Below are 17,767 nucleotides of genomic sequence, written 5' to 3' on the forward strand. Positions count from 1 at the left end.
TCCTTCCTTCCTTCCTCCCTCATTGACCCTTCCTTCCTTCCTTCCTTCCTCATTGACCCTTCCTTCCTTCCTTCCTTCCTCCCTCATTGACCCTTCCTTCCTTCCTCCCTCATTGACCCTTCCTTCCTTCCTCCCTCATTGACCCTTCCTTCCTTCCTTCCTCCCTCCCTCATTGACCCTTCCTTCCTTCCTTCCTTCCTCCCTCATTGACCCTTCCTTCCTTCCTTCCTTCCTTCCTTCCTTCCTTCCTCCCTCATTGACCCTTCCTTCCTTCCTTCCTTCCTTCCTCATTGACCCTTCCTTCCTTCCTTCCTTCCTTCCTTCCTCCCTCATTGACCCTTCCTTCCTGTAATATAACGCTGTAAATGTTTTTCTTACTGTAACTTTCATTTACCTCCCTCTGTAGTAAATGGAAAGGAGACAATGGCGGTGGGGTCAGCTGTTTGTGTATAAGTCCAGATGGAAAAATGTTGCTGTCTGCGGGACGGACGATCAAACTGTGGGACCTGGAAACCAAAAACCTCACCAGGGTAAGTTGCACCGACCTGAATCCAGAGAAGGAGGGGAGCTAAAAGGCTGAACCTCAGAAGGGCTTTGACTCATTGGTTCCCTGTGTCTGGCCCAGTGGTGGTCCTCACCTCGGGTGACTTGGTAGATGGATTCCTGGTTGGTTGCACCACCTGGTCTGCCTTCTCCCCTCCATCGATCGTGTATTGGTAAATGTGATCTAAAATCCAGACGCTCCTCTTGGTAAGTGTGGGGGAGGGTATGCGCTGTCTACCTGCTCAGGTCTGCTCCATAGTGCCGTCCCTGCCTGTTCCTGAGACAGCCAGATCACCGTGGAGAATACCGAGTTGGTTTTATCTTTGTGATTCACCAATTTCCAAGCTCCACTACATTCTTCATAGACACCCCAACCCCCCCAAACTGCATCCTCTATAAGACCACCACCCCCCTCCGCCGACCTCCCCCTCCAAAACATCAAATTTATGTTGATTTTTGTTCTTGTTACAGCAATTCACCGGGCACTCATCGGCAGTTACATCCCTCATCTTCATACGACCTCCAGGGGAGTCTCACTCATCCAGTGACACCATGGGCCTGTATTTCCTGTCCGGGCAGTACACGATCGGTTAATCAGTGTGTGGTAAGCTGGCTGGATTATCTCTGGGGGCGCCCCAAGTCTGATTGGGGCCTTCAGGTAGAAGTCAAAATGATTCAAGTTGTTTCCACTTCAACTAAAAAAAAAAAGCTGAAGTCCAGATCAGGGTGGGTCCAGTCAGTGCAGATGGAGGGGTTGTAGAAGTATAGATCAGGGTGGGCCCAGTCGGTGCAGATGGAGGGATTGTAGAAGTTTAGATCAGGGTGGTCCCAGTCAGTGCAGATGGAGGGGTTGTAGAAGTATAGATCGGGGTGGGCCCAGTCGGTGCAGATGGAGGGGTTGTAGAAGTTTAGATCAGGGTGGGCCCAGTCGGTGCAGATGGAGGGATTGTAGAAGTTTAGATCAGGGTGGTCCCAGTCAGTGCAGATGGAGGGGTTGTAGAAGCTTAGATCGGGGTGGGCCCAGTCGGTGCAGATGGAGGGGTTGTAGAAGCTTAGATCGGGGTGGGCCCAGTCGGTGCAGATGGAGGGATTGTAGAAGTTTAGATCAGGGTGGGCCCAGTCGGTGCAGATGGAGGGATTGTAGAAGTTTAGATCAGGGTGGGCCCAGTCGGTGCAGATGGAGGGATTGTAGAAGTTTAGATCAGGGTGGCCCAGTCGGTGCAGATGGAGGGGTTGTAGAAGTTTAGATCAGGGTGGGCCCAGTCGGTGCAGATGAGGGGGTTGTAGAAGGTTTAGATCAGGGTGGGCCCAGTCAGTGCAGATGGAGGGGTTGTAGAAGCTTAGATCGGGTGGGCCCAGTCAGTGCAGATGGAGGGGGGGGGGTTGTAGGATTGGTGTGGCGGTGGGTTTAGTATTGGTGTGTGCGGTGATGATCTCCAAAAATGTGGTTTCAATTCTCTGAATCCAGTGAAGACATTTCCTTGGCTGTGTCTGAGCGCCACCAGTCATCCTCCGCTGTCCCCCTCCATATCTGCTTGTAAGAGGGTCACCACTAGGTAGCATGGGAGAGGGGGGGGGGGTCACAATGCACTTTCACTACTTCTGATGTGCAGGTGTCACCTGAAGGTATTCTTGTAATAAGACGGTTTGGATTTCTATTGTTCGGCCTATAAACATGCGCTGTGTGTTCTAGGCAGGTCCGGACTGAGAAGAAAGAGAAGAATGCGGTTCTGTCCTTCACACTCTCAGAATCTCCGGTGGCTGTAGACCTTGCGCCCTCCCTCAGCAAAGACGAGGTAAGACACCCTGATTCTTTCCCTCCTGGGGGGGTCCCGGCTATCAGCCTTCTGGAGGCTTACATTGCTGTCTCTGCTTGTCCTCAATATGGTTAGACAGAGGAAGGAGGTGGGGTGCAGCAGAGGTGGGGAATATCCAATATCCAATGTCCACAGCCAGAAGAACCGGTTTATACAACTGATGAAACCACTTCCATACATGAATAGACACCCATTAACCTGAGGAATGTAGGACATGGTAACTATATCGGCCCGGTTGTCTACGTCAGTGGTCCTCAACTCCGGTCCTCGGGGCCCACTAACAGGCCAGGTTTGCAAGATAACTAAATTACATCACAGGTGATCTCATTTGCTGCTCAGTGATTGCAGTATTTTAGTCTGCATCTCCCCAAGATAATACTTAAAATCTGGCCTGTTAGTGGGCCCCGAGGACCTGAGTTGAGGACCACTGGTCTACGTCGCCAAGGAGAAGACTGGTAATCCTAAACCGGGTTGCCGGCTTGGTCTGTTTAGACTTCCCCCAAAATCTTTGACCTTTCAAGACCGGACCATGTGACAAAAGGAACCCAATTCAATATGGTGTTCACAAGAAGCATTGGGCCTTTAGGGTGGACTGACCTCATCTGATGGTTTGTTGGGTCTCTTGGGTCATGCTGCTTTTGGATCTGATGTGGATCTCGGAACCGTAGACTGCAGGTTCATGGTATTGGAAGATGTTCTTCTTCTGTTCTGTGTATATCTGATCTCTTGTATTGTTCTCCTCCTGCAGCCTCTGAAGCTGGCCGTGGTGTGCCGGGACGGACAGATGCACTTATTCCAGCACATATTGAATGGGTAAGTTACAGGCTGGAGAGGATGTAGAGATGACTCTTTGTTCTCCACATTCTCAGGTTCAGTTAAAGTCCTAGAAAAGTGAAAAATTCCCTCTTTCATTCATTGTCGGACACGGCTCCTGATCTTCTTAACAATTGGGTTTTACAGCCCCCTACAGGAGTAGGACATTGGGCAGAAAAATCTGGTCATGCCTATGGGCAGTCCCAAGAGGTATACTCCCTCTCTCTGCTATAGGTGCTCTTTATTTTTTTATTTTTTAGTAAGGACCTACTTCCTTGCTGGCATCTCTGGTCCTGGCAAATTTTTTGCTTTGGATTTTCTTCCTGTGAGATCTACAATCAGCTGCTAGACTAGGCGACGGGTCGGGTAATTTAGATCTAGATTCAGTGGTCATCCCAGTCTGACCAGCGAGCGTGCACAGACCTCAGCTCTGTGCTAGGTCAGCTGCGACATAGCCCCACTGGACAAGGCCTGCGAGTTAAACGCCCCCCCTATTTTGATGGAGAGGGGTTCTGTGAAGCGTTGCCCACCCTGTTCCTGGTATGGTGAGTGGGTGTCCCCTCTCCCCCGATCGGCTGTGCGGTGGGGGGTGTACCTGATGAGGGCTCCTGCCTGGATCTGTCCTTGAGGCCTAGGGGTCCCTGGGAGCCTCGTGGTGCTGCGCAGGCCGGTCATTTTATTGTAGCCTGTGTACGTTTATGCATGGCGGCCATGTTTGTGGTTGTTTGCAATTTAAAATAGCAGCGGCAAAGAGTGGAGCCCTGTGGGAGGTGACTTCCATGGTGGGAGACGCCCCCCCCCCCCCCCCCCCGGTGCTGACTACTGGATCATTTCACTTCCTGAGTGCAGATTATTCTAGGTGGCTGCGGGTGCCTGTTTCTGGTGGGTCTGGTGGGGTCCTCTCTCTCCCTCTGCTGAGAATTGTTTGATGCTTTGTGCCTGACGATCGGGTGGTGCCAGCACGGTCAGGGTTATCACTTGCAGTGTTACACTTTTTTTTTTTTTTTTTTTTTTTGTGGGGTCCCTCATGGAGTCTGTGTAGCACATCTCTCCACCTGAGTGGAGGGCTCTCTGAGGCTGTGGGGCTCTCCTGGGCCCAACCATCCATCGATACACTGATGGTGGTCCTGGAGTCCTTTTGTGTCCCAAGTGGCGGTGTTTTTTGGGTGATGGGCTAGCAAAAAAGAGCCTCCTGCCTCATCGGATCCTGAATTTGATTCAGTGGACGTGGGACACCCTGCTGGGTCTGTGACCATGCGCCTGGAATCCTACGATAGTGAGGATTCCTCCACATCTGCAACCGTGCACCAAAAGGCACCGGTGGAGGCACTGATTGTAGCTGTGTGTGAGACCTTGAAGATGGACACAGCTGTGGCGAAGTCGCAGGTTCCCTTTGACACTCACAAGCCTTCCAGAGTGGCAAAGGTGTTTCCTTTCTCTGCCTATTTTGACAAAACTGTGAGTGGGATGACCAAAGTGTCCCCTTGGGATCCCTAAGCGTTATTTTTTCTTCTTCTTCTCTAGGTGTTACCCCAATGAGGAGTCCCATATTAAGAAGTGGACTGTTCCACTGGTGGTGGACCCTCTGGTTTCCAGATTGAACAAGGCAACCATGATTCCGGTGGAAGAGTCCCCGGCCTTTAAGGATCCGGCTGGTTTGGCACTGAGGCCGGTATTTACCATTGCCCTGGTGTCACAAACTCTGACCGACTGGGCTAAGCTTTTACTTGGGGCTCATGGGAAGTTTTTTTTTTGTCCCTCAGGGTTGACTGATAAAGGCTCGGAGTCGTCTCTGGAGGATCCAAACGTACCTGGTCTGCCAACCTGAAGAGCGTCTCTAGACCTGCGGGCAAGGCTTCTTCAGCATTAAGGTGTGCCCTCATGCGTGTCGGGGGTCGAGGGATTTCTTCACTGATTTCCAGACCTGTGGACCTTGGTACAAAACAAGTGGGTCCGCAAAGTCATTCGGTTCAGCTACAAGATCAAGTTTCACTTTTGTGCCCCGGCAAGGTTCTTTCCTTCCAACTTGCGCTTGTCCCTGGACCGCTTATAGGTCTTTTTAGGGCAGTACAAGACCTGTCACTTTAAGCAGCGATTGTCCTGGTTCTGCCAAGGTTTTCAGGGTTTTTACTCATGATTTTTTTGCCTCTATTGACATTGAGGATGCTTGCGTTCATATTCCAATATGTGCCGGTCACCAGCGCTTCCTCTGCTTTGCTGTGGGGGAGGAGCATTATCAATTGGTCTTGCCTCTGCTTCTCGGTTCTTAACAAGTGTTAGCACCGGTATTGGCTGTTACGCCAACAGAGGATCATGGTACTGGGCTACTTGGATGACGACATTCTGCGAACGGAGTCGTCTACTGCTCTGGTGGAAAACATGGAGATCACCATACGAACTCTGTGGGAGTTCGGCTGGATTCTGATTTTTCAGAAGTCTGCTCTAGTTCCATCCACAAAACCGGGGCACAGTTCCATATGAGGTCCCTGCAAAGGGAGATTCTGACCAAATGGGACAAGACTTCGCAGTCTCTGGATAATCAGATCCCGCTGAGTCGGAACGAAGGAGTCCCTGATATGTTCTCTGGCGCTTCAGCTGGGCAAATCCTTCCTTCCCCTTGTATTGGACAGTGGTCACCACGGATGGCAGCCTGTCTGGCTGGGGAGGTGTCCTTGGCAAACATTCTGCTCAGGGGACCTGGACACTGGAAGAGTCCAGACTTCCGATCAATGTCTTAGAACTCCGAGCGATCAGACTGCCTAGACCATTGGACGGATCGTCTTCAAGGAAGTCTAGTGTACATTCAATCAGACAATTCCATGGCTTATGTCAATCATCAAAGGGGCACAAAGTTTCCTGCCGGCTCTGGAGGTAACTGGCATTCTAAGGTGGGCAGAACTGTTGGTTCCAGCCTTCTCCGCTGTACACATTCCCGGGGTGAAAAACCGGCAGGCGGATTACCTTAGCCGTTGGACCAAGGGGAGTGGTCCCTTCATCCGGAGGGGGTTTCATCTGTTGTGTCTCCGTTGGGGCATCCCTGAGGTTGATCTGTTGGCGTCTCAGCTTGGCAGAAAGGTGCCTAAGGATCAGTGACCGAGCCACAAACCTCTGCAGACGCCTGACACGCTGGTGGCCCCGTGGGGTCAGTATCTGAATTTTACGCCTTCCCTCTCAAGCTTCTGCCAAGGCTTCTACGCAAGATCGAGGCAGAAGGGACTCCGGACATCTTAGTGGCTCCGGACTGGCACGCATTTTCCTTGAAAGCTTCCTCTTGGGGAGGATCTGCTGACCCAAGGACCAGTCTTCCATCCTTTACAGTCGCTGGCTTTGACGGCTTGGCTGTTGAATACCAGGTGCTGAAGGATAGAGGTTTATCCAAGTCGGTGATTCCTGTGCTGTTTAAAAGCTAGGAAATCTACTTCCAGGTACGATGGTAGATCTTCCTAGAAGACGTACGTTGCGTGTAGACTCTCCTTGAGGTTTGTCCTCAATCTTCCTCGGTGGCTTGGATCTTGATCTTCCTTCAACGGGGGGTTGAACAGAAATTGGCCTTGAGTACCATCAAGTTCCAGGTGTCGGCCTTGGCGGTCGTCTTCCAATGACCCTTGGCCACACTCCCTGTTGCGTACCTTAATTCAGGGTGTCCAGTGCAGTCTCCGTTGTCTTTTGGACCTCAATTTGGTGCTTTCAAAAAATACCTTTGAGAATCTTCAGGCAATTCCCTTGCTTGCACTGTCTCAGAAGGTGGCTTTTTTGGTGGCTATTGCCTCTGCGTGCAGGGTGTCGGAACTGGCGGCGTTATTCTGGCTTTCACCTTGGTTGTTCTTCGCCCCTGTCCGTCATTCCTCCCAAATGTTGTCTCTGATTTTCATTTGAATGATGACATTGTGTTGCCTTCCCTGTGTCCCAGGCCTAAACATCTGAAGGAAATTGCCTTGGATGTGGTCCAGGGCAATAGGGGTGTACCTGGCAGCTACGGAGTCTCTCGGGCAGTCAGACTTTGCTCACGGATAACCTCGGAAAGGGTTGTCCACTTCCTTTGCGACAATTTCCAGATGGTTCAGACAGACGGTGCCGAAGGCCTATTCCATCAGGGGTCAGGTTCCTCCTTTCCAAGGCGCACTCTTCTCGGGCGTTTGGTGCCTCCTGGGCTTTCCGTCCAGGCATCGGTGACGCAGGTTTGCAAGGCGGTCGCCTGGGAAGGCTTTCACAAAGGTCTATAAAGTGGATGTGTTGGCATCTGCGGATGCTTCTTTTGGCCGCAAGGTTTTGCAGGCTGCTGTCTAGAGGACCCCTGATCCTCTTCAAGGGTTTTTTTTTTTCAGGTGAGCTCCAGTTTTGGTTGATCTCCTGTTGCCTGGTTGGCTAATGTTTAGCCTTGGGAATTTTATGTTCCCACCCCTCATATTTGACACAGCTTTGGGATGTCCCAATGGTTATGAAGATCAGGAGCTGTGTCCGTCAATGAAAGAGAAAATGGCATTTTTGACTTGCCGTAAAATCCATATCTCTTATAGTCATTGGTGGACACAGCTCCCGCCCCTCTGTGGAATTGTAATTTCTTCTGGCACTGCTTGTAACAAAACTGAGTGCTTATAGCAGGGGGGAGGAGTATACCCCCTTGGACCGCCCATAGGCGTAGCAAAGTTATTTTCCTGCCCAGTGTCCTACTCCTGTAGGGGGCAGTATAAACCAACGGTTATGAAGATCAGAAGTTGTGTCCGTCAATGAACATCTGAGGAATGGAATTGTTAATTGCTTACGCAGGTTTAGGGGGACTTGTTAAAGGAGACTCACTACTTGGTCCTTCGTGCTGCTGGATTCATCCCTGCAGCGTTTTCTCCCCATGCTTCTGTGGTCTAAGGTCCTGGTGTCATGACCAAAGGGGGTCGATAGTCCTGAATTGGTTGTGGTAATGCTGGGGACGGTCCCTCCATTGGAGAGCGGTGAAGTTCTAGGTCAAGGTGTCTAGTCGGTGCTCCTCAATTCTTGAACATTGCAGAGATGGAGGGGTTGTAGAAGTTTAGATCAGGGTGGGCCCAGTCAGTGCAGATGGGGGGGGGGGGGGGGGGTGTTGTAGCATTGCTGTGGCAGTGGGTTTAGTACTGGTGTGTGCGGTGATGGAGGGGTTGTAGGATTGGTATGGCGGTGGGTTTAGTATTGGTGTGTGCGGTGATGATCTCCAAAAATGTGGTTTCAATTCTCTGAATGCAATGAAGACATTTCCTTGGCTGTGTCTGAGCACCACCAGTCACCCTCCGCTGTTGTCCTCCATATTGGTTTGAAATATGGTCACCAGATTAGTGGGGGGGTCACTGAATGAATGAACAAATTTTAAATCTGCTGCAGCTTTTATTGAAGTTTATCCGCTCCCCCAACCAGTCACGTACCTGGTACGTCATTGGTCTTTCACATGGTTGTACTGGGATGATACCCTTATTTTTGGTTGGCTTTCTTGTGATCGCAGTCAAAGCGGCTAACTAGCTACTTGATTGCTTTTACAAGCAGTGGGAGGGGACAATGGCACATCTTCAGGAGCCAGCCAGAAGCTTTGACCTAAGAGTCCTTGACAGCTCTGTCAGTGTACTGTGAGCATGCTCTTGGGGCTCACACACCATGCTGCTGTGGACGCCACAGGCGTCCGGGATTTTGCCGCTTGAATAGTTGAGTTTTGTGGATGAAGGAAATATCCTAATACTCTGTATTGTGGTTTTATTTGCAGGAATCATAAGAAGCCGGTGGCCCCCACCAGTACGGTACAGATCGCTACGTCCGGCGATGATGAGAGCGCCACACCAAAGCCGGTTCCCATTCTCTCTACCGGCTTCTACCCGGACGGAGAGTCTCTATTACTTTACTATGGCAGCACCATGCAGCCCGTCATCGAGAAAGTGGTATGTCACCAGACAGGGTCTACATTAGATACAAGGTGTGCTCGCTATAGGAAAACTGTCTGTGTGCCTCAAACCAGACTGCTGTATGTTATGGGGAGACCATGGGGCGCCCCCCGATTATAAGGGCATGACCCCCGTTATGAGTTGGCAAAATCTTATGGTTCCAAATCTTTGGAGTTGGGTGGTTCTGTATCGGGCTGCTATAGTCCCAGAACCACTGGAGGATCAACGTGTTTTCCACAATTGTGCTTTGTAGTCTTCAGCCCCTTAAAACGCCTAATACTATAAAGATATTTTTTTTTTTTTTTTTGCACACAGCAGAGATGGAGGGGTTGTAGGATTGGTGTGGCAGTGGGTTTAGTACTGGTGTGTGCGGTGATGGAGGGGTTGTAGGATTGGAGCGGCGGTGGGTTTAGTACTGGTGTGTGCGGTGATGGAGGGGTTGTAGGATTGGAGCGGCGGTGGGTTTAGTACTGGTGTGTGCGGTGATGGAGGGGTTGTAGGATTGGAGTGGCGGTGGGTTTAGTACTGGTGTGTGCGGTGATGGAGGGGTTGTAGGATTGGAGTGGCAGTGGGTTTAGTATTGGTGTGTGCGGTGATGGAAGGGTTGTAGGATTGGAGTGGCGGTGGGTTTAGTATTGGTGTGTGCGGTGATGGAGGGGTTGTAGGATTGGAGTGGCGGTGGGTTTAGTATTGGTGTGTGCGGTGATGGAAGGGTTGTAGGATTGGAGTGGCGGTGGGTTTAGTATTGGTGTGTGCGGTGATGGAGGGGTTGTAGGATTGGAGTGGCGGTGGGTTTAGTACTGGTGTGTGCGGTGATGGAGGGGTTGTAGGATTGGAGTGGCGGTGGGTTTAGGATTGGTGTGTGCGGTGATGGAGGGGTTGTAGGATTGGAGTGGCGGTGGGTTTAGTATTGGTGTGTGCGGTGATGGAGGGGTTGTAGGATTGGAGTGGCGGTGGGTTTAGTACTGGTGTGTGCGGTGATGGAGGGGTTGTAGGATTGGAGTGGCGGTGGGTTTAGTACTGGTGTGTGCGGTGATGGAGGGGTTGTAGGATTGGAGTGGCGGTGGGTTTAGTACTGGTGTGTACGGTGATGGAGGGGTTGTAGGATTGGAGTGGCGGTGGGTTTAGTACTGGTGTGTGCGGTGATGGAGGGGTTGTAGGATTGGTGTGGCGGTGGGTTTAGTACTGGTGTGTGCGGTGATGGAGGGGTTGTAGGATTGGAGTGGCGGTGGGTTTAGTACTGGTGTGTGCGGTGATGGAGGGGTTGTAGGATTGGTGTGGTGGTGGGTTTAGTACTGGTGTGTGCGGTGATGGAGGGGTTGTAGGATTGGAGTGGCGGTGGGTTTAGGATTGGTGTGTGCGGTGATGGAGGGGTTGTAGGATTGGAGTGGCGGTGGGTTTAGGATCGGTGTGGCGGTGGGTTTAGTATTGGTGTGTGCCGTGATGGAGGGGTTGTAGGATTGGTGTGGCGGTGGGTTTAGTATTGGTGTGTGCGGTGATGGAGGGGTTGTAGGATTGGAGTGGCGGTGGGTTTAGTACTGGTGTGTGCGGTGATGGAGGGGTTGTAGGATTGGTGTGGCGGTGGGTTTAGTATTGGTGTGTGCGGTGATGGAGGGGGTTGTAGGATTGGTGTGGCGGTGGGTTTAGTATTGGTGTGTGCGGTGATGGAGGGGTTGTAGGATTGGTGTGGCAGTGGGTTTAGTACTGGTGTGTGCGGTGATGGAGGGGTTGTAGGATTGGTGTGGCGGTGGGTTTAGTACTGGTGTGTGCGGTGATGGAGGAGTTGTAGGATTGGAGTGGCGGTGGGTTTAGTATTGTGTGCGGTGATGGAGGGGTTGTAGGATTGGAGTGGCAGTGGGTTTAGTATTGGTGTGTGCGGTGATGGAGGGGTTGTAGGATTGGAGTGGCGGTGGGTTTAGTATTGTGTGCGGTGATGGAGGGGTTGTAGGATTGGAGTGGCGGTGGGTTTAGTATTGGTGTGTGCGGTGATGGAGGAGGTTGTAGGATTGGTGTGGCGGTGGGTTTAGGATTGGTGTGTGCGGTGATGGAGGGGTTGTAGGATTGGAGTGGCGGTGGGTTTAGTATTGGTGTGTGCGGTGATGGAGGGGTTGTAGGATTGGAGTGGCGGTGGGTTTAGGATTGGTGTGTGCGGTGATGGAGGGGTTGTAGGATTGGAGTGGCGGTGGGTTTAGTATTGGTGTGTGCCGTGATGGAGGGGTTGTAGGATTGGTGTGGCGGTGGGTTTAGTATTGGTGTGTGCGGTGATGGAGGGGGTTGTAGGATTGGTGTGTAGCGGTGGGTTTAGGATTGGTGTGTGCGGTGATGGAGGGGTTGTAGGATTGGTATGGCGGTGGGTTTAGGTTTGGTGTGTGCGGTGATGGAGGGGTTGTAGGATTGGAGTGGCGGTGGGTTTAGTATTGGTGTGTGCGGTGATGGAGGGGTTGTAGGATTGGAGTGGCGGTGGGTTTAGTATTGGTGTGTGCGGTGATGGAGGGGTTGTAGGATTGGCGTGGCGGTGGGTTTAGTATTGGTGTGTGCGGTGATGGAGGGGTTGTAGGATTGGAGTGGCGGTGGGTTTAGTATTGTGTGCGGTGATGGAGGGGTTGTAGGATTGGAGTGGCGGTGGGTTTAGTATTGGTGTGTGCGGTGATGGAGGGGTTGTAGGATTGGTATGGCGGTGGGTTTAGTATTGGTGTGTGCGGTGATGGAGGGGTTGTAGGATTGGAGTGGCGGTGGGTTTAGTATTGGTGTGTGCGGTGATGGAGGGGGTTGTAGGATTGGTGTGTAGCGGTGGGTTTAGGATTGGTGTGTGCGGTGATGGAGGGGTTGTAGGATTGGTATGGCGGTGGGTTTAGGATTGGTGTGTGCGGTGATGGAGGGGTTGTAGGATTGGAGTGGCGGTGGGTTTAGGATTGGTGTGTGCGGTGATGGAGGGGTTGTAGGATTGGAGTGGCGGTGGGTTTAGTATTGTTGTGTGCGGTGATGGAGGGGTTGTAGGATTGGAGTGGCAGTGGGTTTAGTATTGGTGTGTGCGGTGATGGAGGGGTTGTAGGATTGGAGTGGCGGTGGGTTTAGTATTGTTGTGTGCGGTGATGGAGGGGTTGTAGGATTGGAGTGGCAGTGGGTTTAGTATTGGTGTGTGCGGTGATGGAGGGGTTGTAGGATCGGTGTGGCGGTGGGTTTAGTACTGGTGTGTGCGGTGATGGAGGGGTTGTAGGATTGGTATGGCGGTGGGTTTAGTACTGGTGTGTGCGGTGATGGAGGGGTTGTAGGATTGGAGTGGCGGTGGGTTTAGTATTGTTGTGTGCGGTGATGGAGGGGTTGTAGGATTGGAGTGGCAGTGGGTTTAGTATTGGTGTGTGCGGTGATGGAGGGGTTGTAGGATTGGAGTGGCGGTGGGTTTAGTATTGTGTGCGGTGATGGAGGGGTTGTAGGATTGGAGTGGCGGTGGGTTTAGTATTGGTGTGTGCGGTGATGGAGGGGTTGTAGGATTGGAGTGGCGGTGGGTTTAGTATTGGTGTGTGCGGTGATGGAGGGGTTGTAGGATTGGTATGGCGGTGGGTTTAGTATTGGGTGTGTGCGGTGATGGAGGGGTTGTAGGATTGGAGTGGCGGTGGGTTTAGTATTGGTGTGTGCGGTGATGGAGGGGGTTGTAGGATTGGTGTGTAGCGGTGGGTTTAGTATTGTTGTGTGCGGTGATGGAGGGGTTGTAGGATTGGTATGGCGGTGGGTTTAGGATTGGTGTGTGCGGTGATGGAGGGGTTGTAGGATTGGAGTGGCGGTGGGTTTAGGATTGGTGTGTGCGGTGATGGAGGGGTTGTAGGATTGGAGTGGCGGTGGGTTTAGGATTGGTGTGTGCGGTGATGGAGGGGTTGTAGGATTGGAGTGGCGGTGGGTTTAGTATTGGTGTGTGCGGTGATGATCTCCAAAAATGTGGTTTCAATTCTCTGAATGCAATGAAGACATTTCCTTGGCTGTGTCTGAGCGCCACCAGTCACCCTCCGCTGTCCCCCTCCATATCTGCTTCTAAGATGGAACTTGGAGGGGCAGAGGTCTTTTCGGGGGGGGGGGGGGGGGCCCTCAACCTTCTCAAAGATGTTACTTGGCAGTAAAAGCGGCCATCTTCCTTGGTGAAAAAAGCCGATTTGGTTCTTCTGCTTATGTTCTCTAACTTTCTTGCAGGTGGATGTTTTGGGGTGTAAAGTCTTTCAGGTGCCACTTTGATCTGCAGGCTCCCCAGTTCTATTTTCCCAGCTCTGCCAGCAATTGTTCCCCCATCCCTTCAGTTGGATTGCTTTTCAACCTCCTGAATTTTTTTATACTCTCCATAAAATCCTTGGAGTCTATTGAGGGACACTGGATCCATCCCTCGGTTTTCATGCTCCGCTTTGCTTTAAAGTGCTTGTAAAGTCGTTTATTATAAATAACGTGTAGAGCTGCATGATTATTAGTTAAAAAATCGAGATCTCGATTCACCCCCACGATCCTAAGAGCCCATTCACATTAGCGCGATTTCTTAGGCGACTTGTCAGCCAGACAAGTCGCGGTCCATTGGATAGTACAGGACCAGTTCTAATAGCAGCGACACAAGCTCCGACTTAGAAAAAGGGTCCTGTACTACTTTGGGGAACCTCGGAGCGACTTGCATAGACTTCCATTATGTGAAGTCTCTGCAAGTCGCGCCGAAGTCGCGGTGCATGCGACTTCACAGGTCGTCACAATGTATAATTTCCTTTTGCATCATGGGTGTCCAACCTTTTGGCTTCTCTGGGCCACATTGAGTGTAGTGCCCATCCAATGCAGCCGGACCAGTGCGTGCCCATCCAATGCAGCCGGACCAGTGCGTGCCCATCCAATGCAGCCGGGCCAGTGCGTGCCCATCCAATGCAGCCGGGCCAGTGCGTGCCCATCCAATGCAGCCGGACCAGTGCGTGCCCATCCAATGCAGCGAGAGCTGGATTACACAGAGCGGGGATCTCCCACATATTCGGCGACTGCCATCATACAAAGTCCTGCCTCCTGGACCTGCTCCTATGATACACGTCACCAATGTGCTGTCTATCATAGGAGCCAGTCCAGGAGGCGAGACAGCGGCCGCCGGGTAAGCAGGAGATCCCCGCTATGTTTGTAATCCGCTCCCTCCCCTCCCAGGCAGCCTCTGCCTACAGTTAGCTGGAAGTCGCTGTGGCCGTGCCCCCGACTTGACTTCCTTCTTCCCCAGCAAAAAAAAAAAAATTGTCAGGGGGCAGTGGGCCGCATTGCCTGTGGTTCTGGGCCGCAGGTTGGACATAACTGTTTTACATCAAAGGAATGAACTTCCGTCTGTAAGGACAGTTTAACCTCTTAAAAGACTGAACCTTTTTCTGACATGTTTACACGTTTAAAATCAGTATTTTGGCTAGAAAATTACTTCAAACCCCAAAAACGTTATGCATATTTTTTTTTTTTTGCAGAGACCCTAGAGAATAAAATGACGATCGTTGCAATCTCATGTCAATGTTTTTGCGACAAAGTCTTTCAAACTCAGTTTTTTTTTGGGAAAGAAATTAACTTTAATGAAATAAAAAAAAAAAAATCTACAGTAAATTTAGCACAATTTTTTTTTGTATAATGTAGATGTTACACCGAGAATCGGGATCTTTTCTAAGCAAAAAAAAAAAAATTGATTCTCATTTTTATCCAGAATTGTGCAGCTCTAATAACATGTTATACATACTTGCTCTGTGTAGTTGGTTTTGCCCAGAGTGGCCCTGATCCTCCTCTTCTTGGGTCCCTCTTCGCTGCTCCTGGCCCCTCCCTCCTGTTGGGCAAGCTGCTTGCTGTGGGGGCACACAAATCGAGTGACAGCTTCCTGTGTCCATTCAGACACCCAGCTGCAACCCTGGCCCTGCCCCCTCTCTCCTGATTGGATGACTGACTTTAACAGCAGTGGGAGCCAATTGCACCACACTTTTCTCAGCCAATGAGGCGGGGAGTACCGGGCAGCTTAGACGGTCTGCAACATCACAGGATGAAGATGGGGCTCAGATAAGTATTAGGGGGTGAGGGGGGGCTGCTGCACCCAGAAGGCTTTTATCGAAATGCGTAGAATGCACCTTTACCTTTACAATCCCCTTTAAGCCAACAAGAGTGCAGAGTCTACCATTGGGGATAGAAAATAAAATTATATAAATTCCAATGGCTGCCACTGCATACAAATTGGGGATAAAAAAATGGGCCCGGATGCACAGACTGCAGCGCATATAAACCAAAAAGAGCGCCACTCACAGGTCTTGAAAGGTAAATGCACAATGACTGTTTTTTAATAAACGTTTCGATGAGAGAAAAGATCCTGAGGAAGAGGAGCTTGTGCCTCATCGAAACGTTGCTGAAAACTGTCATTGTGGGTTTACCTTTCAAAACCTGTGAATGGCGCTTTTTTTTTTTTGGGGGGGGGGGGGGGCGGCGTGCGTGCGCGTGCGCGCGCGCGCGTGCGTGTGCGTGTGCGTGTGCGTGTGTGTGTGTTTTTTTTTTTTTTTTTTTTTTTTTTTTTATTATGGCACATTTAGCACAGCAGAGGGGACGTTTATTGTTGGGTGAATGGACCCTGTAAAGGTTGCACCATTCACATGGTATTGTTTGCAGGCTGAATGTTGGGGCCCAGACTATGTTGGTCTCCTTTTGCATTGCAGTTTTTCATATTGCAGTCTTGCGGTGTTCTGCTTTTTCCACTTGCTTTGCAGAAATGTTTCCTTTTTTCTGCTGTTTGGCCTAATATAACTAGATGAGATCTGCTATAAGTCCGCCATTATGACTGAACTCCATCTTGCTTTCTTTCAAGGCCTTTCAAACAGATGAACGCCATGTATGCTTAGTACGAGACGTCCACAAGTCGGTGTCCCTTAGAAAAGAAGTAGCTGTAACCAAGGTAAGTCTAGTGATGGCGCTCTTCAGTCTAAACGCTGCGATGAGATTTGTATATATACCGTGTCTTTAGATATTTGAACCTTGCAAATTGACCAATAGTAACCCCTGACCAACTGCCATTAATTCTATTGCATGGTTTCTTGGCTACCAATGCAGACATCACATGGGGGAGGGGATTCATGATCTGCTTTCAATGTTGGAGACCACCTTAGAGCAGTACGCTATGATGACAAGAAGAGAACGGTTTCGCAAACTCCTGAATTTCAGTGATGTCGTCATCTCTTGGCTGTCTGAGCTGACGCTCTAAAGTTAGTGATAGGACCTGGGATGGGGGGAAGGCTTCAGCTGCACCAATATTACTGATTCTGGCATAGAATGCATGCATGTGTCCAGCTATGCGTTTTCCTGCCGATGTAGGGGGTGTGGGCACAATGCAGTTAGGCTAAATTGCCAAGCTTCAGTTTCTTCGGAGAAGATGTTTTTTGTTACAAAAAAAGTGAAGTCCTATAGGAGTGCAGAGTATAACAGGAGATTATAAAACAAAATATAGGCCTCAAATCATCAAAGATTAGCAGCACTCATTGGATGTATTCCACCTTCTGTGCCTTTAAATTCATAAAGTCCAACACCATAGATATTGCACCTCTATGATTTGAGAATCAAGACTGCAGATCCCATCACCACCATGTGAGACCTCCCCCTTTGGCAATCAAACTCACCAGATGGTTAAAAATTTGCCTGGGATAACCACTTATCCTCCATGGATCAAATGAGAAAGTGGTTGAATTCCTCATCTCCAGTTGTCACCCATGTCCCAAAACTAACTCCTAGCATAATTCTGTTCAAAATATTTTTGCGCCAACAGGGGAGGGCACACCAAGCCAACAGGGGAGGGCACACCAAGCCAACAGGGGAGGGCACACCAAGCCAACAGGGGAGGGCACACCAAGCCAACAGGGGAGGGCACACCAAGCCAACAGGGGAGGGCACACCAAGCCAACAGGGGAGGGCACACCAAGCCAACAGGGGAGGGCACACCAAGCCAACAGGGGAGGGCACACCAAGCCAACAGGGGAGGGCACACCAAGCCAACAGGGGAGGGCACACCAAGCCAACAGGGGAGGGCACACCAAGCCAACAGGGGAGGGCACACCAAGCCAACAGGGGAGGGCACACCAAGCCAACAGGGGAGGGCACACCAAGCCAACAGGGGAGGGCACACCAAGCCAACAGGGGAGGGCACACCAAGCCAACAGGGGAGGGCACACCAAGCCAACAGGGGAGGGCACACCAAGCCAACAGGGGAGGGCACACCAAGCCAACAGGGGAGGGCACACCAAGCCAACAGGGGAGGGCACACCAAGCCAACAGGGGAGGGCACACCAAGCCAACAATCATATACCACTCGTCAGGCTTGTATTAATCTCCCCGCACGTTGCTGATCATGGTGGTTCCTGGGAAGTGATAGTCATTGGTCCTGGTAGTCATGTGATGTCTCACTTGCGCGTTTCGTCATCACGACTTCATCCGAGGGTTCTATTGTCGTCCTATGTGTGCTGGGAGAAAGTGAGTGGCCTGTGTACTGTGTAATCGCTTTTGATATAACTTCAGGAGATTAGTTGGTCAGGGAAGGTCGGGATAGTCTAATCACTGGAGAGAGCAGGCTGAGTTCCCAGCATAGCTGGAGAACTGACTTCGATGTGCCCTCCAGCTTAGTGTGGTCAGTTTTTATTAAAGCAGTGGGGACTGGCAGGATCACCAGGGATTTCCCATAAAGGAAGCCATACAAAG

General features: G+C 50.9%; 1 protein-coding gene across 1 annotated transcript in view; it reads left to right on the plus strand.

The window, feature by feature from the left end:
* The window catches only part of LOC309549020 (WD repeat-containing protein 43-like), a 53,654-nt gene that overhangs the window by 18,238 nt on the left and 17,649 nt on the right, over positions 1–17,767 (plus strand). The window contains exons 8-9 of the mRNA XM_082248962.1: positions 8,896–9,067; positions 15,891–15,977. Of these exons, the coding sequence (XP_082105088.1) occupies positions 8,896–9,067; positions 15,891–15,977 (259 nt within the window). The remainder of the gene's footprint in view (positions 1–8,895; positions 9,068–15,890; positions 15,978–17,767) is intronic.

Source organism: Pelophylax lessonae (genome assembly GCF_965119305.1).
Source record: "Pelophylax lessonae genome assembly, chromosome: 3".
NCBI lineage: Eukaryota > Metazoa > Chordata > Amphibia > Anura > Ranidae > Pelophylax > Pelophylax lessonae.